This window comes from Anastrepha obliqua, chromosome 4 (genome assembly GCF_027943255.1).
Source record: "Anastrepha obliqua isolate idAnaObli1 chromosome 4, idAnaObli1_1.0, whole genome shotgun sequence".
NCBI lineage: Eukaryota > Metazoa > Arthropoda > Insecta > Diptera > Tephritidae > Anastrepha > Anastrepha obliqua.
In genome coordinates, this window is record NC_072895.1 from 65,913,973 (window position 1) to 65,940,624 (window position 26,652).

General features: G+C 36.2%; 1 protein-coding gene across 6 annotated transcripts in view; it reads right to left on the bottom strand.

Annotated features, from left to right (window-relative positions):
- The window catches only part of LOC129244667 (uncharacterized), a 141,386-nt gene that overhangs the window by 37,185 nt on the left and 77,549 nt on the right, over positions 1-26,652 (bottom strand). For all 6 annotated transcript variants that reach the window (XM_054882435.1, XM_054882434.1, XM_054882433.1 and 3 more), the window contains 4 exons: positions 4,860-4,960; positions 1,435-1,550; positions 1,231-1,339; positions 7-98 (listed from right to left, as the gene is read on the bottom strand). In XM_054882435.1, coding sequence (XP_054738410.1) covers positions 7-98; positions 1,231-1,339; positions 1,435-1,550; positions 4,860-4,960 — 418 coding nt within the window. The remainder of the gene's footprint in view (positions 1-6; positions 99-1,230; positions 1,340-1,434; positions 1,551-4,859; positions 4,961-26,652) is intronic.

Below are 26,652 nucleotides of genomic sequence, written 5' to 3' on the forward strand. Positions count from 1 at the left end.
ACTTACTCTTGTGTCGCTTTGGCAGGCCTGGATAACTATAATTTCCAGTCGGTTGAATTTCAAAGTTCGAATTAATCGAGTCCTTGCACTGATACAGGCTGCCAAAGGTATAATTTTGAATTGGTCGAAATTAATAATGAGGACTCAAATAATATATGAAAGCTTCTCGAATGAAAAAGTGAGCCACAAATTCTAAAAAGCCGATTTGCAAGTACCGCTGAGAAAATATTTTCATCACAAAAAACGTTAAAAGTATAGCAAATACATAACTGGATTTGTGGTCGAAAATGCCGAGTAAGGAAAAGCTGCTGACGTAAAAAATGGCCGGATTAAAAGCTTTATATGTGGTTAAATTCAAGCGGTTTATCGATATGAAATTGTGTGTAGGGTGGACGCTAGTCTTCACAGCGCATATACGAGCTTACCTTTGTGTGCATAAGTTGATGTGTGGATGCGCGGGTAGCATAATTGGTGATGAACCAAGTGAAAAATATAAATGGACGAGCGGATAATAAATTTTAATTATCCTCTTTCTAGATCACAGCGCTTTAAAAGTGTGACCCACACAACATACAACAACAATACCAGCAGAAAAAGAGAATGCAGTGAAAACAAGCAACTGGCCGACTAGCGATGAAATTTACTTGAGTGGCGCACATAAAGCGCAACGGATTAAAATTTACTAAGCCCTAGCGAAATATGAGGTATTAAATATGTCTATGTGTGTGTATGTGTGAGCGTGTGTTAGTGTGTGTGGAAATGGAAAACTGTAGCAGCAACCGATGAAACAATTTATTAGCAGACTTTGCAGCGCGCTCTATGGTAGTGGATAACAGTATATTTTGATTTTTAATTAAAAAACGGTACAAATAGTGTTTGTTTTATTCTCTTCCTTTGCACTTCCTTTGCTCGTTCGCTAAATGAGGCATACATGCCTGCATATGCAAAAAGGAATACTGAAAGTTTAAGCAAGAGACAGAACAATCAGAGAATGAGATAAAGGGGAAATGAAATGGACTTCCTGAATGAAGTACATTCAGTATAAGTAACCTTTGCAAGCGGATTCACATGTTCATATGTATGCAATATTCGCAACTGAGTCTGCTACTGTCAACACAATATCCACTGCCACTAGAGAATAGCCAGCCAGCTTTCTGTAACGCACTTTTTCATTTGATGGCTTTTTTAATTTTTTTTCTTTTTTGCAATATTTTCCGCGTATGCATTTACCTTGGGTCTGGGCATTGATCACAAATGGGACATTCACTTTCCGGTGGCCGCTGTCCGTAGAATTTAATTTCCTTCCCCACATATGGGATTTCACTGTTTGGATCTTGCGCTAAAAATGAAAAAAAAAGTTATTTCTGACCACTTTTTTTACTTATGCTTATTTCTCAAAAGTTTTACACTACATATGTATGTGTGTATGCTTACGTGCAATCTCAAAGTTGACCATTGTGGCATTCACTTCGTTACGTGCCACGCAATAGTAGTACCCAAAATCATCTTTTCGCAAGTTTGTAATGGTCATGCGCATTGTTGTTTTGAAACTGAAAAAATAAAATGTTTTGTTTACATCTTAAAATTAGAATATTTATGAATGTACAGTAGAATACATTGTACTCGATGCACACTTTTCCATCGGAATTACATAATTTACGGCATTCTTAGACTGCCGCCCAAAATTTTTCGAAAAATTTACGTGAGCTGAACCGATTTTAAAGTACCTCCACAAATGGAGCTTCTTACAAATAAAATTGGTTTTCTAATATTTTTTCCAATGTCATAAGAGTTTAAGCTTGAAAGGTCTGCATAAAAATGTGTAATTTTTTTATCAACAGCATCAAAATAATATTTTGCTAGAAAAAATGTTTGTCAAGAATGGATTACTTTTCCAGGAACTGAGAATCGTAAAAAAATACCTCAATCTAAGAAAATATCTCAAAAATCTAAATCCGTTAAGACTAGCCTAAGTTATTTAAATTTTTTTTAAACCAATCTTCCAAAACAAAGTGAAATTCCGTTGAAATTATTTTTTTTTTCAATTATTATGCCGATCTTTAAAAAGTTAAAATGTTTTCAATTTTATTTTTAATTAATCCTTTTTTTTATTCATGTAAATCTTAATATTTTTCCGAAATATTTTGGCGTAAGTCCCTTCTTTCGATTCCGATGAAACAATTTTTTTGTCACTTTTATGCAGATCTTTTGATTATGAACTTTTTGATCATCATTATAATAAAAAAAAAAAAATTAAAGAATTAAAAATATAAGCGAACTTTTTTTTTTAATTTTATTTATACTCGGCGCGCGTTGCTACACCAACAACTAAACTAAATTTAAGAAAAATAACTTTAAAGAATAATCAGTACACAAATATTTAATTCATTCTAAACCATTTTATTGATCGAGTCACACCGGGAACTGTAAACGTTTGAATTCGAATGGCATATCTGTCGGGATCATTGGGATACGTGGCAACAGTACGTCTTCACCTTTGAATTTTCCAGTCAAAATTGTTGCCTCGATAACATTGTTCATCATTTTCTTGACTGAGAGTCTGGTTCCGTTGCAAAGTCGTGGTGGATTTATGTTTCGAAGAAGAATGATGGGTACGCCAATTTTCAATGTAAGAACGTGTGGCGGCATATCTGGCAAATTAAGCAAATTCAAGAACTCAGTTGGATAGTTGACAACCTCGTCTTGATTCTCCACAGTATCAATGGACTTATATGTTGTCGTTTCACTAGGTATTCCATGCTGAATGGTTAAGTTGATGGTATTGGCATAGATATTTTTGGCTGCTAATATAGCACGCGTACTGAGCCACTGATGGTTTTTGTAGTTTTGTGCAATGTTTGGGAGAACTTTTTGCACCAATTCGTCGATGCTTACTGTGATCTTACAGAAGTTTGCTGGCAGGCTGATACATTGTGTAGATTCATCAATTTCCATTCGCCCATTTCCAATATCCAATAATTGTTTTGCAAAATTTCCAGCAGATGCATCCCGTTGTAGTTGTACACGCATGTTAGCTTTCAAAGTCAATTTCTGTAAATGACGCCATAGAACTGATGATTTAAGGCATACATTAAGTTCATCAACGGGTGTTGAACGTGGTATAATAGGCAGTGTTTACCGAAAATCACCAGACAATAAACTGAGTGCGCCACCGAAGATCCGTCTGTTTCGTCTAAACTCTCGCAGTGTACGATCAAGCGCTTCCAATGCTTTCTTATGAGACATTTTACATTCGTCCCATATGATAATTTGACAAGTTTGTAGTACTTTTCCCATTCCAGAGTTTTTGCTGGTGTTGCATCTTGGTGCCTCAGTGTTTTGCAAATTCAGCGGCAGTTACAATGCTGAATGCGCTGTTCGGCTACCATCCAAAAGAGTTGCCGCAATTCCAGATGATGCAATAGCCAGTGCAATATTATTTTGTGATATGATTGCCAAAATTAGTGAAAGAAGAAAAGTCTTGCCTGTACCACCGGGCGCATTTATGAAAAACAGTCCACCGCTTTGTTATGTGATTGCACGCATAATTCTGTCAAACGCAATGCGTTGTTCTGGAATCAACTGCGGAAATTGTGTTCTAACGAATGTCCCCAGTTCGTCAGAATCATAGTGTGTTTCTCGTTGCAAACCACAATCAAAAAGGCTGTTTGCAGATCGGTTTGAAGCAGGCATTCCCAGTTGCACCAGTGCCTTGTTAAAGATTGTGAAACATATGTCTTCAATCATCTATGAACATGTCATATTCGTTTCCTCTGTGCAAAAATACATGGTCATACTAATTTTTATGGCAGTCGGTTGAACGGGGCAGAAGTTGCTACTCTGCAGCGCCACCTGGTGGCGAGTGGCATCAATGAGCATATTCTACAAACCTTCTCCGTGGAAAAATACATATATTTATATCAATTTTTATAATAATCGGTCCAGTAGTTTTTGAGTTCATCGATGGCATACAGACAAACATTCATTTGTATATATAAAGATAAATTCGATTTTTTAATTCATGTAAATCTATATTTTTCCGAAATATTTTGGCGTAAGTCCCTTTTTCTTTGATTCCGTTGAAACAATTTTTTTCATCTTTTATGCAGATCATTTAAATTTAAACTCTTATCATAGAGACATTTTTTTTTCTTTTAAAAAACTTAAATTTTATTTAATATATAATAAACCAGATTTTTTGAGGAATTTTCAAATCAATCTAGCTCATAAAAATCTCAATATTTTTCAAAAATTAATTTGGTTACATGACATGATGTATAAGCCTCAAATGTTTTCGAGATATTCGGTTTTAAGAATATTTTTTGAGCTGTTCATTACTCCACATCGTTAAAAAAGCAAAATCGTAGAGAAACTACTCTGGACGTTATTTTAGAAACTAAAACGCCTCTTTACAAAACGTAGGCGGAATGTGGTCTCTAACTTCAGCTAATCTATATATATTATTTATATATATATATAATTGGCGCATACACCCTTTTTGGGTGATTGGCCGAGCTCCTCCTCCTATTTGTGGCGTGCGTTCGTTTTAAGCCGACTCCGAACGGCAGATATTTTTTATGAGGAGCACGAGGCTTGCCACTGCCTGTCGAGTGGCGACCGCTATTAGAAAAAAATGTTTCTTCATTTTAAACTTTCACCGAGATTCGAACCTAAATTCCGAATGGTTGTCATATACCAAGCCGTTTGTCTACGGCGACCGCCTCAACTAGTGGTAGTAAAATTTCATGAGGAAAAATATAACCAAATTAGTGAGAAAAGAGCCAGATAATTATATCTTTAAGCACAATATTTAGCACGACTTTCCTGGTAACCCTTTGTAGGGTTGTTTGGGTACGTACCTATCCGTATAAGTCTCGATTCGGTATTTATCGCCCGGATCCAGAGTTTTACCATCGTATGCACGCTCCCAATATTTGATAGCTTCAGGAAAGGATTCCACCTTGAAAATATGTAAAAACATTTATTGTAGTAAATTGATTTTAGTGAAATTTATAAATATTTTATTTTCTAAATAAGAGCTAAAAGAAAAAGTAATTTAAGCTCGGTTTGAAGATTCGATGGAGAATGATGTATAATATCAATTGAGAGTTGTAAATTTCGAAAAGCTTGGATGCAATTTTTTTGGATGCTTTTTGTCAAGAAAAGCACCTAAACAATTTCAGGACCAAACAAAAACGATAAGCCGTTAAATTATTTGGCTAGAATAAACTCATGTACCCTACAAGGCAACACTGGGGGTTAACGTTTCTTAAATCCATGTATGTATCCATTTCCCTCTTACCATCACCTCTCTTTTTATGATGTTCTCCGTTATCCTCCGGCACTGGTATCACAATGAATGTAGTTTCACATTCAAGTGGGCGATCTCAGCGGTAACCAAGGGACCTAACTTAACCTAATCTATGTCCACTTAACTCTTCATAAGTGTGAAGAGAACTGCATAGTAGGCAAAGCGAATGAATAATGTTGTGATTGGTTTATCATTTATTTACTTGCGCTGTATGGTTTGAGTCTTAACTCGAGCTGTTGTTAGGTTAGGTTAGATTGAGCTGAAAGCCTTCACATAGACCTTTTGGCCCTTAGTGGTAACAGATGGATCTAGACCTTTAGGTTTCTCTATAATAGACATCTTATAATAAGTCTGCCTCTTTAGCGAATCTAAGTAAACTCTAAAGGTACATTCCAACTTCTCATATTGTGAAGTCCCTAGTTCTGGTTTCTTTTCTAGACAGAGCTAGTACGATTTTTAACTACATTCTGTCTACATGATATTCGCGGCTCTGCAAGGGACTAGATTGTTCCACCTCCTGTCTATCCGTCCTTTCATGTCCGCAACGATGTCATTGTAGATCGTCTTTAAAAGGTTCAATATGTCGTTTTCTTTCCCAAATGGCATGTAATCTGTAGTCTTGGCAATCTCATCTACAATTTCATTTCCTACAATGTCCGGGTACCCAGTCTCTGCGGCCAGTCTCTGCGTCCCTGCTTTTCGGAACGTTTTTAGATGAATTTTCATATAAGTTTATTGCCATTATCGCTGCTTGACTGTTAACATATATATTTATTATGGAGTTGCTCAATGTCTTTTCGATTGCTAATTCTGCAGCCTTTCCTACAGCAAAGGTTTCTTATTAAAAGTTGATTAGGCAGCTTGAACAGGCTCGTGCCGACAGCAAATATATTAACCGTATTGGGGCTAGCTTTTCCTGTTCTTAATACATTATCTATTCTTAATATACCTCTATTCCAAAAGGACGAACTTTCTACAAATCGTAGAAACAGGTAATACATATTTTGTGGCAAATTATCAAACGAGCCTTTTATCTGCTTTTTTAAGAACGATATTAACGTTGGGGGCGCAGCGGCTTGAAGGTCTTCAATCAATTATTTTTTGCCAAAAGTTAACGCACAACTCTCAAGCGATGAGATGGTACAGTATTCGTCCAAAGATCACCATCTGCCGATTTCCCGGTGTTCAAACTGTATAACTAAGACGTATTCTTGACATAAAACGTCTCAAGACACCCATGTGAAGACCTACAGTGATTTTTTGGACTGGTCATATAAATTCTTTATGCTTAATTCTCTTAGAATCGTAAAAACACGTGTATTCTTCACTTAGCTACACGATTTTTTTTTTTTTTTTTTTTTTTTGTGTGACCTTCTTTTCACTAATATGGTCTCAGATCAGGTAACGATTGAAAAGCTCAAAAATGTAAAGTCATAACGAGCACTTTCAAAGATATTCTGACAATACTCAATTTGATCGATTTTTATCGTCTGTCAGCTTAGTGACCCAAATATTGAAGCATACACAAACTTAAAGACTCAGTCAAAATATTATACATAGTTGTGTGAGGGGTACTAAACTAAGTTTTATGAGTTTTCCAGAAAATTTGTTATAGATTCCTTAATGAAATAAATGAAATGTTGGAAATTGACAGGCAACGGCAGACCTACCTGTGCATTCTGCCATTAAGACGCTCCTCATAAAAAACCATTTGCCGTTCGTTCCTCAATTTGTGGAACAACATCAACTCTTCGTAGGTATCACCAAGAATTTTTTATTGAACAGAAAATGAATGTTAGTGATCATCTTTGCACTTGTTGTTTTTTTTTTTTTTGGTTATAACGTCCTTGCAGCAAACGATCGATCTGCTTACCGAAGCAATTCGTTACAAAGATTAAAAAGTTTAGCACCAATTCTTTTTTATAATTTTTTAATAATAAATATTTTTGCGTACGCTTTATGTGCAAAAATTTCAACCGGTATGAGCGCAAACATCAAATCTGAATAAGCGACATTTACTGCACCAAAACTTGCTTGAGTTGGCATTAAATAAGACGTAGAATGAATCCGGAGACGTGCTTTACTTAACAATTAATTTTATTTCTTGCAATAAATGCGAACTGAGACTGACAATGGCAATGACAAGGTTAGTAGGGTCGTGTGACACGCCATTCTAGTTAGCTTGACATGCTGCGACATCAATGTGCACAAACGTCACAGCGACAGGAAACCCCAGCTACAGGTGAAACGAAGCAAGCAGACATGTGCGAAAGACCTTCAGAAGGGGCACACAAGCACACACTCGCACACCCGTGCACACACATACATATTAGAGACATAGGAAGTAAAGGCGCAAGAAATGTAGGAGTTGACAGCAAAACACACCGACAGTAAGCGGGGGTGTGAGAAATGTGACAGCATTGTCAGTAGCATTAAAACTACAGCAGCCAGGAAACAATAAAAACTCTTGCTGCATACTGACGTAGTGTTGCTTGTGCTACTTTTATTGTGGGTGCTTGGAATGGTTACGACAATGCAATGGAAAGAAAGCTAAAAAGACAGTAAAAACATTTTGCCTTGTCACGATTAATTAAATTTCCTTCAGGTGTGTGCGGCGCTACAAGTCCCACCACCAGGCAAAACCGACCACACGTATCCATTTGCGTTTAAAAATATGTGCGGATGCATATATTTCTTCTCTTGGTCCCCCTGTTTTTCTTGTCCTCAACAGGCTGCATTGGAATGTGAATCGTTAGCGGTGCATTCATGTCATTCTTGTCCTTACTCGATTACAGCTGTTGCGTTGTGTTTTCAAGCTTGTTGAAATGGTCAGTTGTTTTGTTTTTATTTTATTTTTATTGTTGTTATTGTGACAGCTGCTGCTGACCAGAGAACTGCAAGCGGTGGTATTTTTCTGACTTGCGATCCACTCACAAAAAAAGCGGTATCAATATGTACGACCAACGCAAACTAAGCGGTGTTTGCGCTGAGCAGAACCGCAACAGAGCAGTAAATGTTCTATGTATATCGTTTGTACATCCGAGTCTTTCTTTGTTCAGTCTTTGCTTCGTTTATAACTACCGCTTGTGCGATCACTTCGGCTATGCGGTGCTACCGAATGACAAAAATACTGAAAACACCGCCTGCACAAATAGATCATAAGACACAAGCAAAAGAGTACCACTAAAAAATATCTATGCCATCGCGCGTTCACTCAATACATAAATGATTAGCACTCGAAGGAGTCCACTTTCTTATTTATGTTTTTTTATCTTTGTTTTCGTCGGCAGTGCATTAACAAAGGGCACGAATCACTCTACTTGCAGATATGTATGTATATTAATGTGTGCATGTAATTATATGTTTATTTATTTATGCAATAATATAATAAAATAATATCACTGCTTCAATAAAGAAAAAACTTTTCATTTCAAAATACTGCTACATATGTACATACATATGTATAAAAATCCTTTTTTTTCGTGCGCTGCTATGAATTATACTGCAGACAATCTCACTATTTGCAAGGGATGACGACGCGGTGTTTGCGGTTTTTTCCTCATTTGACAGATTTCACACATCACACCGCTTAGCCGAAGTTGAATATACGATTGCTTTCAAATCTAACACCCGAGTATACGAGATATTCATACACTCAACAATCGCGGTAATAGCGGTATTGATCAGCACACACACCGTCATGGAAAGGAATGCTTCAGCTCAAATCACTTGCCGTTTGAGTATGAGTAGTGAGTTGAAACAGAGTATTGAAGCGGTGTGTAAGCAGTAGCAGTACACCGCTGCAGTTCTCTGCTGCTGACGTTGATGTTATTGTGTTTTCATACTGAAAGTTCTAGCAAATTAGTAGCATCACTTAGTATGCTGCATATTTTTATTTTTATTTTTTTCTTAGAATCTCTACCCCCATTTAGCATATTAGACAGTGCATAGCAAATAGAATATTCAATTTTGTTTTAAACGAGGACATAGAGCGCGAAGCATCGAGGGCACGAGAAGTAAAAGGCTATCTCCACAAAAAACTAGCAGCGAAATACTTTATAGAAAGGAGAATCTGCCCTAGGCTATGGAGAACTGCAGAGCACGAAATTAGGCTAGCAAATCTTCCGAAGGAGTCAAATAAGGAGATTCGATGTAATAAAACAGCCTCATTCAATCAGCTCTGTGACGAGGCAGTAATGCACAGACTATTGATGTCGAAAATTGCTAAGGCACTGCAAAAAAAATATCCTAATTTCCAAAATATATACATTGGTCCCTATTTTCCCATAGCATACATTCTAGCATCCACGATTGACATTGTTGAGATTATAGCTGCAGGAATTATTCAAGCAGCCAAATAATTGGAGATCATAAAACTTCCGGACCTAATGATATTTCGAACATAGCATTAAAATGAGCCATCCTGGAAAACCAGCAGCTACTCTGCTGTACGCAGCTCCGGTATGGGAGAAATATTTGGATGTAAAAGTAGATATCTGATGTTTTTTAAGAACCCGAGTACTTAAAATGATAATAAAAAAGCAAAAATATTGTTGTAGATAATTTCATGGCAATTATTTTTTGAATATTAGATCAGTCCACTTTTTGACAACTTTTTCCAATATATCTGAATAGTAAATCTAAATGAGCCGAATCAGCAAAAATGCGAGGTAAAAATTGATCATTTGGCTTAAATTCTTACACGAGCTGTATTGTACAGGCACGTAAACCAAGATCCCTACGTAAATCTTTTCACGTAGTCGAAGGACGAAGGACAAAGGCCAACAAGTTAAGAACAACGACGAATAGGCATTTCACCATCTTCTTCAAATTTCATATGAACCAATACGCGAACAATTCACATATTTAACACCTTAACATACTTTACATTCTTAAATGACAGAAAATGATATAAGAAGTTTTTTCTATCAGCGGCCGCCTCTCGGCAATCAATGACAGACGCCTGAGTGTATTTTTGCCAACGCAACAATCTGCCATTTAGAACCGGCATAAAACTGTAGATTGCCCTATTTGCGGAAAAATATCAGCACGACGATAACCGCAAGTCTCATCCATAGTGATGAAGCGGCGCACAAAATCGACTTTTGCTTTCGGAACTGCTGTAAATGTTGCTGAAAAAGTCGCATTCAAATATTAAATATTTTTGTTCAATTTTAGCGAATGCGGCACCCATTGCGCACACAGCGTTCTGAAACCCAATACTTCAGTCAAAATATTGTTCACACTGCCCAATGAGATGCCTAGGGCTTCTATAAAATCTCTTTTAGTTACTTGACGACACGATATCGTATATTTTTCTACGATTTTGAAAATGTTGCTGTTTTCGGATGTTCTTGACGTGGCTCGTCCTCAAGGCTTGTACGACCATGTTTAAATTCAGTAACCCTTCTTACCACTGCACTTATTGATGGCAAAAAATCCTTATACACTTTTAATATTCGTTCATGAATTTCTTTGTTTATAAACTTTCCAAATGTAAGAATTCAATCACTGCCCGAAAATATGGTAACACATCGATACTAAATTGCTTGTAAACAAAGAATGAATTGACAGATTGAAATGAAACTTCACATACCTTCATACGGAGAGCGTACCACCATAAAAAATGTTTGGCTAGTAGCAACTTATTGAACTGCAAAACTTATTGAGCAACCTAGTACATATTGGATTTTTTTTCTGAAGCCCTTGTTTCGTGCTTCCAAGGCTTTTTCAGACAAAACAACTACTGGCATTGTAAAATTCTGTATAATGTCTGCCCCATAAACTAAAACCTTGTGAATTGAACTCAGCATGAAATCACGGGCACAACTCATCAAATGTAATTGCTTAAAAGCTTTAATTTATATCTACATGATAAGTTGTTAATAATAATAATAAGTCACCTAAGGAGCTCTTCATTTACACCCAGTATTAAAGCAGGCGGGAAACACTCATCTTGCTTCTCGTTTGCAGCAATTAGCACCTAAGTTTAATAATTTTACTATCACAAAGATTCAGCAAAAAACGCTAGATCAAAATTAAGTAGGCACAAAGTGGCACGAAAAAGTTGATATAGTTTGTTTCAATTGTGTTTTTTAATTTTAATCGCTTCCGGGGGTTCAGATAAAGCAAACAAATACTTGTAATTAACATATTATAAATCTGTACTTTTTTTCTTAAAAGCACCATTAGCTGCATTAAAATTAATAATCTGCTCTTTATATATAGCTACATGATCACCCTATATACGTATATACCTATTCCTATATTATACCTACTCTTAATTCTAACTTAATCTTACTCTTATATTTAATTACTTACGCTAACTGTTTTACATACTTTCTCACACTCTACACCCGCACGCTTACTCACGCACTCAACATACACTCAACATACTTTCTCCGATTCTCATAAATGTTAAATATTAGTTAAGCTTTAGGTTAAGAAGAGTTTTTGTTAAACTGAGAGTGAAATAAAGTTCTTTGACTAAAGAAGACGTGTTTCACTTCATTATTATATCCTGAATTTTTGTAATTTTGGCACAAAGTTAGATACTTTCAATTATATGGTTTTTGGTGTAGTATGAACTATATTAAAAAATATTAAATAAAAATAAAAAAAATAGTCAAAATTTGCTATTATTGTGAAGTTCGTGCATATTTCCGAATGGCAGCGTAACCTACCGAACACATTTTTGCTATGAAGAAGTTTTTTCATTAAAACAAGCGATCCTTCAGAAGCAGCATGAGTAGACACTACACCCTTTGGGTAGGCGTTCATTCAAAGGCATGCCAAGGATACATACTTCTTTTCTATTCTGTACTACCATAGTTCGACTTTCCAACCTAAATAAAGCAAACCAGTAAAATAATTGCATTTTAATTGGACTTAAATTTTACCACGCACCAAAATGTATACCAAAGACAACTTAAAAACTTGCAGCCGGCAGCTTTTCATGCACGTATGTATTTAAATTCACAAACACACTTGCACATATTTATTTAAATACACGTATTCAGTAGAGTACAATAGATATTTTAATAAATGGTGAAGTGCATAAGTGTAATGCGAAAAAAAACCAACACGCGTATAAAAACAAACAAATAAATTACACAAAAGATTCTCTATACAGCAATTACAATTACTACTTAATGGCCGCAATGGGAGTGTTAGCGGTAGAAATAAATTGAATTACCATTCACATTTAAAATACTCGAAAAAAATCGCTAATAATTGAGTTTTGTCGTAATATTTGCGTTAAAAATTAGCGATAGGCTAGACCGAAAATGTGAAGTGGTTTAACAATATATACAGCTACGGTAAACTAATTGGAAGCGCACAGCTATAGAAGCTTGTTTTAATAATAACTATACATTTTCACTATCAAATTCTTAAGTGAGCGCAACTTAGGTCATATTCATTTATACTACATATGTAAATTTTGGATTGAAAAGCTCCCTGAGAGGCGGACCAATGTTAAAATGAAATAAAAAAACAGTCTGTGCGGTAATGGCAAAACTTTTTTTAATTTGAGAATCCCAAATATGCCATTATGCAGGGAATGATAATTAGTTAAAACTTCCGTCAAAATTCGATCCGAGAGGCCCAATTTACGCTGACACTGCTGCATATGTAGATTCAACTGAATTTAAGGCATGATCTGTTTTTTGTTGACTTTGAGGACAACCGTTGATTGTGGCTTATTGGCATCGATCAATGACTTTAGAAAGTCTTCCACACAGTAAAAAACTAGCGAGGTCGAATTGGACGATTTGTGTACAATTCGCGTCACCTCTGCGAGAGATAATCGATCCCTCAAATTATGCCACCCTTGAATTTCTATCTTGACTTTCGGTATGTGGCACATAATGACTCTTTCCGAGAGTATGCAACAACCATAAGGCCCAAAGGATAGATCAAGATTTATGAAGATGCAGCCTCATAATTTCTCAAGCTCAAATGAATAACTCCGTAAACGAGCTTACTCAGAAGTTCAGGTAGCAGCTGAAATTTTTCGAAAAAGGAGTGGCACTTACTTTTAAATAATGAAAAAAATAAACGTATTGCATTTTATCGAACCAAAAGTGATGTCTGCATAAGGTAAAATGTTGTAAAATTTTGGTGTTATTTTCTACGCTTCGCATATTCATGGCATTATGTATACTCCGACCAGGCAAATGGGTTGTTTTCTACTTTCTACCAAAAGTGAGGGTTAGCACTGGCCCTGATTCTAAGTAATCTGCCTATTTATAAAAAGAGTTAACTGTAAGGAAAACATGGAAGAAAATCATTTTATTTTATTATATTCAATACAGCAGGTGGCGCAAAAGTCATCACGCTAGCGGAAGATGCTATAATTTTTGGGAATGGTAGCAAATTTCAATTCTTCTTTGATTTTTGTAAAGTAAATAAATAAATAATAAAAACACGTTAACAAACCAGGGAATGCCATACCTTTTCAGAACGTGAAATAATTGTTTCGATTTTTCTTGCGGAATAATTCGTTGGTGGTGTTAGCGTAGCGTGAATTTCAGCGCAGATTTCGCCCGCCTAACATAAACTGGGCAAATACTACCGCGTTTACTCGCAACGAGTGTCGAACAACACGATATGCTGCCAAGCATGGTCAGCCCCGGAGCACCCGTTCTGGTGAATATCACAGCTATGGTAGAAGATATCGCATAGGATCACACAGTATCGATGAGGTGAAGTTCTATGCATTTGGTCATCAATCGGCAGTCTTTACAAAAAATTTTAGTAAAATATGATATCTGAACATGTTCCCGTAAAAAGTCGTGGCAGTCTATCAGCTGTTAACTGTTGACCGTAAAACGCATGAAACCTTCGCTCAAACCATTCTGAATCTCGATCACTAGGCAGACAAATTTTCGCCAAAAATCATGAGGGGCATTCCATTTCAGACTCTGTGGATATGCAAGTAAGTATTATAAAATTATCGCTACTGAAATATCTAACCCCCTCGCACAATTCACTGAGATTCATTACATCCACTCAAAGCCTTTGTAAAGTGCGTTTTACGCTGGAGGCATCATCGAAAACGTCGCTGGCTAAACGACTGTTCTGAACGGTGAGTACTACAGAACTGTGCTTAACGACTCAATTGGGTGAATTTAGACTGGACAGGATGGATAATTTCAGCGGGATACAGTAAAAGCTCATACTGCCCGAGCCACAATCGAAATTCTGAGTGCTGCATTTTCGGGTTGCCTAATTTCTGGTTTTGCCGGTCATTGATCGTCTGATTTAACCATTCCAGCCCTCTTTTATGGAGTTTTCTGGAGTCACAAGTCTACGTTAAGTCCTTAAGAGACCTCAGACTCCTGAGGTTTTTAAAGAGAATACACTTAAGAATGCCAAAACTTATCATCGGAAGTTCAGCCACGAGTTTTGGAAAATGGGAAATCGGGCACGTACTGTCAAAATTTGTGGAGGTGTTGAATTTTTGTTTTTCTATTCTCATGTGAAATACGCAATATCTTTGCAGGGTATATAGCAATATTTTTCGAATGTTATCATATAAAGAAATTACATTTTTCTCGAGAATATAAACAGCATAAATCTTTCGACGAGTAGGTATATATGATAATATTCGCTTAGACCGAGCCTTAAACTCTTCTTAAATTGCATCCACTAATTTTGTTGGAACCAAATGAGCACTCCGGTAATTGAATTAAAAATGCTATATAATATATAAATATTGTACAATATATATAATTTTTTTAACAATAGCTTTTTCAGTATAACAATATTCTCATATTTTCTTTTAATAGGGGATGTGTTAACAGTTCAGTATTTTTGCGTCGTTGTCTCGTTACAATACATATTATTATGGCCGTATGATGAAATGTATTGATGTTTGTTAATGTATTTATTGAATACAACTTCACGGCATGTCAGATAAAAATGTTACCACCAAAATATTTCACATAAAAAAATGTGTATTTTAAATAAGATGTGAAGCGCCGAGCGTAAGCGCTTTACTCCGACAAAAGTTAATTTAATTTCGTTTCCTCTGTAAAGTATCCTTGTTCACTCTTTTGTAAGCCGACGGCGGTATTTTCAAGTGAACCAGATAAAGCCATTTTTCTGCAGTTTCTTTTTAACACCAGAAATTTCTTTGCAAAATGCTTGCAAACAATATTTTTGCGTACAAATGACTCTTAAGAGCTTTTCTGCAGATGAATGGTTAATGCTGTTAGCAAAAACGAAAACCGGCTCGAATGTCCGATAAGATTTTTGCGGGAATATATTTCTCAGAGGTCCTGTTTCATATCACCTTTTCGAGTAATTATTTTTTCTGTAATGCTGTACATCATTGAAAACTACCACAAATAAACAAAGTTGCTCGATTTATTGTAAAAAACTGTAGTCAAAAACTGGCGTTGTTTTATATTAAATATTCACCAAACTGCTTGTTTACTGATTTCGTCACTAATTCGGTTTCGATCTAATTTCGAATAATTTAAAATTTTTTCCAAACTAGCAGGAATTAATGCGAAAATGTTGGTACTCAAACTTCTGTAAACAGATTCTCTTTTGAATTGAACTAGTAGCCATTTATAATACTGGTGCTGAGCTAACTGAAGTAACCATCTGCATGCCGTCGTTAATTAGTAGACCGCAGCTGTAGTAAGTATGCATAGTTTCACAAAATGCTGTTGTTTAAATGTAAGGAGCGGATAATTGTTAATCTATTTGAAATCCATTATTTCGATTAAATTTTCATTCAATGGGTGCATTTGAACGTATGACACGTATAACACCGTGCGACAATAAAAGTTATGCTGGAAAACTTTCACATGCACGTGAAACTATAGGTTTCATCTAATAATCGTGGATACTAATTTTTTCATTTTCTCGACAATCAAAGTATCAAAGAATTAAATTTTCACAAAATGGTCTTGAATATTTATCACTGTATAATATTAATATCTATATCAAACGAATGAGCGCATATTAAAAGAAAAATTTTTTTTTTTTTACTTCTTACCGTCTTTCAAAACAGTAATGCTTAAATATTCTTTAAATTTCTGAATGAATTATTTTAAAAAATTATGTTGTATAACAACGAGGGTACCTCGCCCTCAGAATAACTGCCACGAAGTCAGTGAGAAACTCAAAACTTCTCGCTTTGGAAATTTGGAAATTTGGACTCTTCCCCAAAATTTAGTATCTATAAGTAGCATGAACAGATTTATAGTAGACCTAAACTTCAGAGATATTAGTACTAAGAGAGATAATTTTAAGTTCAATAATAAGTAATGCATAAATAATGTCGACTTGATTTATTTTGCTTTTGAAACTTAAAATATATTTGTAAATTTTACCATGAAAATTGAAAACTGTTGTGACTAGCACTATGTATATACCTCTAGTATGATATATATGTAACGAGACTATTTAAAAAGAATTAAAGAATCGCTTAAGTGAAAGAACAAATTTACTTACAAATTTATTTACAAATTTACTATTTAATTAATATGTAATACAATACTGACACCGAGTAATTATTACCGCGAACGCGTGTGACCTCTTTGACGAGTCATCTGAGAGGAGAGTTCATAACTTTGCTACAGCATTGCTTGGCCAATTAAATGTCGAGGATCGATAGCGGTAGATCTAGTGGAAGTTTATTACATCAAACAATGTAGGTACGGGAAATACTGAGAGAGGGTTTTGACTTTCTATGTTATAAGATAGTGGCAGGGTTGCCATATATCAACATCTACTTCATTCTCCTTACTGTTGTATAAGAACGTCAACAACTAACAATAAACAAAAACTATGAAATAGTAGCTGAATATATTCTCTATCGGTTGATATCCATATTAGTATCATAGAGTGCACATAGGCATTTAAAACATTTTTTTTTTTTGTGAAATTTTAAATTCAAAACTAAATTCAGAAGAAAATTAAAACTGAAGTATGCAGCCTTACTACACAAAATCTATAGTTTCAAGTGCATATGAAATGTTTCCCTTTAAAAGTGGATTTTTGTTGCATGCTGTAGTAGATAGATGCGTATGTTACTCATATGCCCCGTGGCTGGCGCAATGGCCAGCGCTATGAAGCAATTTGTAAATAAATTTACGAAATAAATATATTTACATAAACACACTCTCATAACATTACTGTAATTGGCCTTATAAATCCTTTTGAGTGTCAAATTAATACAAAATAAATTACGCATTAAATGGGAATTATTAAATCACTACAGGATTTGTCTCTATGTTGAAACATTTGCGAACAACGATGAACCAATAAAATTGCAATACACTTTAAATTTGTTGAAAGGAGGAAAATAGTTATTTAATATTGAAAATTTTCCGTTCATAATGAATTTCAATGAGAGTAGGGAGTCAAAATTACAGAAAAGAATTGGATTTTGACACTTTTTGCCTTTTAGAGCTCAATTAAATAGTATTTATACACATTTTAAAATTTTAGGGAAATAAAATAAAATTACAATTTGTTGCTAATGGTCATATGTAACATTGTATAGTAGATATTTTGTTTTGTAACAAACTTTTTCGAGAGTATTAAAATAAAATTTTTTAACGAGTCGGCTGAATGACTCATTCATTTAAATTTCTGAATTATTTCTGCATCTATTCAGGCTAAAAAACAAGTGAGCATTACAAAGTGCTTTACTCATGCTTGATGGGTTCAGCATTTCAACCACTCACTTGACACTTTTAAGTACGACAACAAAAGCTGATTTTGCTCACGGAGACAACAAATCCGTAATATTTATTTAAATATATACAAAATATTTAGTCTAAATAACCAGATATATACGACCCGTTCTGCAGATTTTCAACTGAGAAAATGACAATGGAAAATTTTCACCATTTTCTGTAAATGAGCGACTGTAGAAGAGAACTTGAAATCCCTTGGTAAAGAAAAATCATTTGAAAGTCCATCAAAATTAAATCAACTACAGGTATTATTACCAGATTTTGGTCATAGCCAACATTTATGTATATTTTTGTATCATGGAAATATTACCAACCAAATAGCACTGGCGTAAAAATATTTCAAAAATTGTAATTCTAAACTGATTGGTATTATATTCAGCGCCACTGGGGCTAACATAAATACTCGTACTTCTAAATATGAGTGTGTTAGTTGGCGCTAGTGTTGGGATAAATACTGCAAAACACAGTAAAATATCCGTTTTGAATCATTGATTCAATCCGAATCCGAACATACATTACAAATATTACTGAATTGGAAAAGAACACCTTGGCATAAAACGAGCTCGATAAATGAGAAGGTTATTGTGATATTTCGCATAACTGTATATTTCGGATGACTTTTTACGAGGCTTACTAAAAATTACAATTTGCGGACTTTATAAACCATTTTCCGTTTTTGGTTCGTTTTTGATAGATATAAAATTGAGAAAAAGGGTCACATAACCTGTATGTGTGTACCATTAGCTACAGTAACCACCGGCTTTGGCTCTCAGCGATCTTTTCCTGTTTCGAAAACTGAAAAGACCCATGAAAGCAGAGAGATTTGCCACGATTTAGGTATACAGATTTTTCGCTGGAAGACCTCAAAGTCAACCCAAAAATACATTTAAGAAGAACTCCGCGGATTGCAAAAAGCGCGGACAAAAAATGTAAGCTTTCCATTACTATCACGAAATGTTTGCTTATAATGTCTAAGTCCGCGAACTTAACTTAAAAATTATTGCACTTAATTTCAGTCAAAAAGCTGTAGTTTTTATGAATTACTGCAAAGATTAATAGGAATATTTAACGTGTAAAATGGTTACTTTTTGCATAAGTTTAAAAAGTTCTTCTATCATATATATATAGAATATATATATAATATGTGGGGAGACAAAAACATCGCCCATTGCTCTAGGGATCAAAATAAGAAACTTTGCGAATTCTGATGTCCCCCAATTTGGGTCGAACTTTTTAGATTATTTTCTATAACTCACAAATTAATTTCTTCATTTACATATGTTCTGACTAAATACATTTCTTAAGAGAAAAAATAGATATTATTATAAATAAATAAAAATAAAGAAAAAACATAGCCATTTAGCTGATTTTTTCATGTAAAGGCCAAAAATGGTGATATTTTGAAATTGGGGGGCATCAGAATTCGTTTTAGAGGCATGGTTCCTTCGGCAAAGTTTCTTATTTTGATCCCTAGAATACGATTTTCACAGAGCAATGAGCGATTTTTAAATCGACCCGCCCTAATATATATATATATGTGGAGAAACACGTGTGTCGAGTCCAGGGTCCAGGAATGAAAAGGAAGTTTATTTGATGTCTTGTTGTTACAATAGTGAAAAGTAATGTAAGATTAATCAGCTGTTTGACATAGTTGCATTTGGAAATCTAACGCCGACAAAATGACAAGTGGTTGCCACAATACTCCCCTCCTAGATACTTTCCGGAGTAGCGATGAAGGCAGGCTTCAAGCGATCAATTGAAACCTTAACCTCGCTATTGTTTAATTCTATAAGAAAATACTTAGGAAGTCGTTGAATAACTTTGTATGGCCCTTTGTATGGAGGTGATAGCGATGGTCGTATCTGATCGTCGCGAATAAAAACTTGCTCGCATGTTTTTAATCCAGAGTGCACAAACACTTTTTGCTTTGAATGCCAAGCTGTGTCGACAGGACGCAGTTCTCTCATACAATTACGAAGTTGCTTGACCATATCCGGTTCGCTGCTTACTGGAGTGGTATCTGTGAAGAACTCGGAAGGAAGTCTTAGATTTTCGCCATATACAAGAACCGCCGGAGTTGCACCCAAGTCGTTTTTGTATGTACATCGTAAACCCAATAAAATGAGAGGTAAATACGAAGTCCACTGGCTAGCGTTGTGGCAGAGGATTGCTGTTTTGAGAGTACGGTGCCACCTTTCCACAATGCCGTTTGTTTGTGGATGATACGATGTTGTACGAAAATGGCGAGTGCCTAGTAACTGCAACAATTGTTCAAATAAAGCGCTCTCAAATTGACGGCCTAAATCTGATGTGATAGTTGCTGGCACACCAAAACGTGAGATCCAGCCATTCAACAACGCCTTGGAAACAGTCGGCGCAGTTATGTCTGGTAAAGGTAGGGCTTCAGGCCAGCGAGTGAATCTGTCCACAATGGTGAGGCTATATCGATTTCCTTCTGACGGTGGGAACGGCCCAACTAAATCGATATGTAAATGCGCAAAACGTTGAGTGTGACATCTCCTTCGTTGTAACAAACTTTTGTTGTGACAAATGGTTTTGTTCCGCTGGCACTGCAGACAGCTACGAGCGTAATTTCTGCTATCTCGCTGAACACCAGGCCATACAAAGCGCTCTGTGACTAGTCGAGTAGTTCCTCTTATACCTGGGTGTGACAAATTGTGAGTTGACCGTAAAAACGCTTGTCTAAACTTTTTAGTGATAAATGGTCGCATATGGCCAGTTGAAATGTCGCAGTATAAGCCCCTAGAACTACAAGGTAGAACAAAACTTTTGAGCTTAAGAGAGTGTTTAATGTTACCATTTAATAAGCTACGTAGCTCATCATCTTTCGATTGATCCTCCGCCAAATCGTCGTAATTTATTGGTTCAACCGTGAGGGATTGTATGCGCGAAAGCAAATCAGCCACCACGTTATCTTCACCGCAAACATGACGAATATCGGTAGTGATTTGCACAATGAAGTCAAGTTGACGAATTTGACGATCGGAAGCTTTGTCTAGCCTTTGCTGGAATGCATAAATCAAAGGCTTGTGGTCCGTGTAAATATGGCAACGTCGACCTTCGACCATGTACCTAAAATGCCGTAATGCTAGGTATACAGCAGTAAGCTCTCTGTCATACGTGCTATATCTACTTTCAGCGGTGGTAAATCTGCGCGAAAAAACCCTAATGGCTGCAGCGTTCCATTTACGACTTGATTTAATACAGCACCAGCAGCAAAGTTGGAGGCGTCTACCCAAAGAGAAAGCTCGGCATCGTGCAATGGATGAGCGAGAAGTGTGCAATTTGATAGTTGTTCTTTGCACGCATTAAAACAATTAGTCGTTTCCTCTGACCATGCAAGTGGTGTTGTATCGTTTCGACGGTTGCCGCGAACCATGTTAAATAGAGGGCCTTGAATTTCCAAAGCGTTTGGTAGGAAGCGGCGATAAAAATTAAGCATTGCCAAGAATCTTTTTAATTCTTTGACAACGATTGGCTGTTTAAACTTTCGTAATGCCTCAACTCGCGTTGGCAGCGGCCGTATACCGTCTTTGTTGATGGAGTGTCCCAAAAATTGCAGCTCCGAAACGCCAAATTCCGATTTGCTAACGTTAATAGTAAGGTGGTTATTTCTCAGCCGCTGAAGAACTTGACGAAGGTGGTTTCCATGCTCTTCTACTGAGGTCGATGCGATGCAAACATCATCCAGATAAACGAAGACGAAGTTTAAGCCGTAAAGAACTTCGTTTATGAGCCTTTGGAATGTTTGCGCAGCATTCCTCAGGCCGAAAGTCATATGCGTAAACTCAAAGAGCCCGAAGGGAGTCGTTATCGCTGTTTTGCCTATGTCGTCCTCACTTATCCGCACCTGGTGAAAAGCTTTTTTTATATCGATTTTAGAAAAAATGCATTTGCCGGCCAAAATATTCGAAAAATCCTGTAGGAAGGGCAGCGGGTATCGATCGGGAATCGTTATCGCGTTTAAGGCCCGATAATCACCACATGGCCTCCACGTACCATCTGACTTACGCACCATATGCAAAGGGCTCGCCCAGTTGCTGCTGGAGGGACGACAAATTCCCAGTTTTAGTAGTGCGTCAAACTCAGCTTTAGCAGCTAACAATTTTTCGGGCGAAAGGCGTCGCGGTCGTGCGTAGACAGGTTGTCCGGTAGTGATTATTCGATGTTCTATGGTCGATTTTGTCGTTGCAGTTAGAGGAAGTGAGCGGGTGATATCTCTGTACTCTTCGATAATGTTTGAGAAACAAATGTCCGCGTTGAAAGTTTTAATGCTGGATGTGCAAACGCTGTCAATTTCGCAAATCCACCTTAATTCTGTTTTGCGATCGAGCAGACACCGTTTTTTTAGATCGACTAATAGTTCGAAATGAGCTAAAAAATCAGCCCCAATAATCGCTTGGGAAACGTCAGCAATAAGAAAATTCCATAAAAATTCGCGTCGTAGGTTAAGATTAAGTTTGAGAATGACCTCGCCAAATACTGAGATAGGCGAGCCATTTGCGGCAAACAATTTTGTACCGTTTGGTGAGGCTCGAGCTGCGTTAGCGCACTTTGGTATAACTGAGACGTCAGCACCGGTATCTATTAAAAAATGCATATTTGCTGACGTATCATATATGCGCAACCGGTGTGTTTTTGCGGCTTCAGACTGCTTGCCAAAATCTGAAACCGCGGCAGCCGAGCGGACCTATAATGATTTTTTCGTCGATGAAAAATTGCATGGCTCTCGGCACTTAGTTGCCTTCTCGCCAAATTTACTGTGATACCAACACACAATTTTATTTGCTTTACTTGAATCTGTATAGGGCCCACGTGACCTAGACCTTGAGCGTGGACGAAAGCGATGCTCCTTGCTACTTAAAAGACTTTGTATCTGTTTCGCTAGTTCCTCTATCTCAAGTTTGAGGTTAGAAACCTCACTAACTGCAGATACCTCGTGTAACTGACTATCTCGCATTCCAATGGTTTCAATAATGGAGTCAGCGATCTTAATTTTTTCCGTAATAGCAACGTTCGTGGCAATAATTGCAGCTTGAACATAAGGAGGAAGTCTGCTCACCCATAAATCATGCAAAACGCTGTCGCTCAACGTTGTTCCAGCTGCTTGCTTCATAATATTGAACAGCTCACTGGGGCGCCGGTCGCCCAGAACCATATCTTTAAGCACTCGCTGAAGTCGTCGTTGTTGACTGTCGGAAAAATGTTCGATAAGTTTTTCTTGAATGTATTTATATTTTGCGTTCGCCGGTTGACCATCTATTATGGGACGAAGCTCCATTAATTTGGTAGGTGGAACGCTAGCAAGAACGATGTTGAATTTTCTTGCATCGTTGGTAACAGAAGAAGCGTCGAACCAAAAATCCAAGGAATAAAAATAAGCCTCAATGTTGTCTTCGGTCATCGTTGGTAATGGCAATCGAGGAGTAGAGCCTGGCACATCCAAAGAATATGCGTCTGAGGACCGGCCGGCAGAAACTATATGGCTATCGTTTAGCGACATTAATTTTTTCCTCGTCGGGGTCACCAATTGTGGAGAAACACGTGTGTCGAGTCCAGGGTCCAGGAATGAAAAGGAAGTTTATTTGATGTCTTGTTGTTACAATAGTGAAAAGTAATGTAAGATTAATCAGCTGTTTGACATAGTTGCATTTGGAAATCTAACGCCGACAAAATGACAAGTGGTTGCCACATATATAATTGGCGCGTACACCCGTTTTGTGTGACCGAGCTCCTCCTCCTATTTATGGTGTCCATCTTGATGTTGTTTCACAAATGGAGGGACCTACAGTTTCAAGCCGCCTCCGAACGGCAGATATTTTTATGAGGAGCAGAAATACACTCGGAGGTTTGCCACTGCCTGTCGAGTGGCGACCGCTATTAGAAAAAACGTGTTCTTAATTTTGGTGTTTCACCGAGATTCGAACCTACGTTCTCTCTGAATTCCGAATGGTAGTCACGCACCAAACCATTCGGCTACGGCGGCTTTACTACAAAAGCTTATTTTACTGAACTACAACACGGAAAAGGCAAAATATTCACTTACATATAAACACTTTTCATTGATTGTTCTTCTAAACATTTTTAATACCGTGCAAAATAAATGTGCGGGACGAACCGTCAAAGAAACGATAATGATAAAAGAATAAAACGAAACAAGGAAAAACCTAGTCAACCAAAAGCGAACAATTTTTATATACTATTTATTTTAGTAAATGTAAAAAATTCGTTGTGAAATCGGCAGCTAAGAGAAAGAATTATGTTCCGTTGTACTGCAGCAATGGAAAGAAGAATTCTATTGATAGAGCGATATGATCCTAAGTATTTTCATTTCCCAAAGCCCAACGGACACCAACGCTCCCACGCGAACGAACCACGCCAATTTTTAAATTGTTTCAGAGATGAAGAATCGCTATTCTGCACTTTTTCAAAATGTTCCAAATATACTTTTTTACCTATTATTAATAATAAAAACCTGACTAAGTGCTAATATTTTAAGGCATAAATAAAGAACTGGCATCTTTTCTTCTTCTTTAGAAAAAAAAACAACAAATTGAGCTCGATAGAACTTTCGTAGTCTCTAAAATAAGTGAAGTTGGCCTTTGTTTTTCGATAAAAAAATGCTTTCCATTTCAATTCAACCGGGCTATTCGGGTCATGTTCTTCGATTTCGATGTAACTCAAATATGTTGCTCTCTGGTCAAAATAATGAGACACGTATTTTTTTGTTCGCCCGAAAAAATTTTTTTCAAGATTTATCGGCAATTTTGTTTTTCGGCTCAAAATCGATTTTTTTAATTATATAAGGAGCATTTTTTTAAATGCTCATAACGTAGTTTAAAATGAACCGATTTTAATGATTCTGGGTTCAAAATGATCATCGTTTCTTACACGAGCGACTTCATGTAGAAACAATTGCAATTGCAGTTAAAAATTTTTTATTTTGCAAAAAACAAAAAGTACGAAACAGGTTTTTTACTCAAAAATTCATTACTCAAAACAACTCATTTTAGCTACTGGGCATTCAGCTCAATTGAAATTTGGAAAAAGTTAAGAAAAAAATACACTTTTTGAAATATTGAATTTCGAAAAAATTTCGAATTTTTGTTTTTTTTTTTGCAAAATAAAAAATGTTCAACTACTTTTTTGCAATTGTTCCCAGAATCATTAAAATCGGTTCATTGTTGACTAAGTTATAAGCATTTAAAAAAAGAAATTTTCTTATATAATTAAAAGAAATCGATTTTGAGCCGAAAAACAAAATTGCCGATAAATCTTTAAAAAAAATTTTTTTCGCGCGAACAAAAAAATACGTGTGTCATTGTTTTGACCGGAGAGCAACATATTTGAGATACATCGAAATCGAAGAACATGACCCGAATAGCCCGGTTGAATTGAAATGGAAAGCATCATTGTGAAAATTTGAAACAAATTTACGTGAACTTTCAGTCCAATTTTTGCCTGCGGAGCGTGTACATGTAACAATAAAAAAATATTTGGATAAATAGTGGAAATTTGGAATAAAAAATGGCGCGATTTTTTAGTCCAAGTTTTCGACTGCGGCGCTTGTTTTTTCTTTTTGTTTGATACATACACTTATAAGTTTTATAAAAACTTAGTTAAATGCTTGCTGGGTTAGTAATAGCATTAGATATTGCTCTTCATCGATATTTTAGTGCAATAATAGGACCATAGGAGGTTGGGACTTTCATAATTGAATGGGTGGATTCTTGCTTTTTCTAATGCGGGTACTGAGCGGTGTCACCATCGAATTACATTGTGATAGTAACGGAAAGTTTAGCCAAAAATATTATATATTTGTGTGAAGGATTACTTTGAAGAGAACAAAACAAAAATTTGTGAATAAATAAACCCTTTTTGAGAATAAGAAAACGTGGCCATAATTTTGAAAAGTCAAACCACATAGAATCATTTCAGATATAGTCAGGTAGTAAAGTCTTAAGTGTTAAAGTCGAGCATAGTTTACTTTAAAATACAAAGGAACATAGAACGGATAACGTCCCGAGGTCATAGTCCTTAAGGGGGAAATCGGTTTAGGAGGGCGAAATTTTGGTGTTCTTCGTGAATTTTTTGAACAAGGAAGGAATAATCAGAAATTTTTTAAACTTGGAGGGCATTTTACTCATATCTTTAAATACACTTTAAAATTCTTTCAAGCCATTTCCGCCGGAAATAGTGGTGTAGAGCGTGTTGTACATGGACGATCGCCATCCGAGTATCTTGCTGGTGGGCATTCCTGAAGTAGCAATTTTTTCCGTAATCAACAACAATTTTTTTTCGTTAACAACATGTTTCCTAAGAATATGAACCTAATTTTGATAAAATAATATGGAAAATTGCATATCTTTGATACGCGTGAATACAATGTAATTTTTTCATACCATATTTTTTCATCTATTTTGCTTAAAAAATATATATTTAATGATAATATAATCCCAGAATTAAGGTTCATATGAATTAGGATTGAATAAAGAATACTCCAAAAAAGAGTGCCCACCAGTTGAAAAAAAGTAGTTTCGAGAAAAACGTCATTCTAACTAACGCGCGCTACGGGGCGGAACCGACGGGCAGTCACTTAAG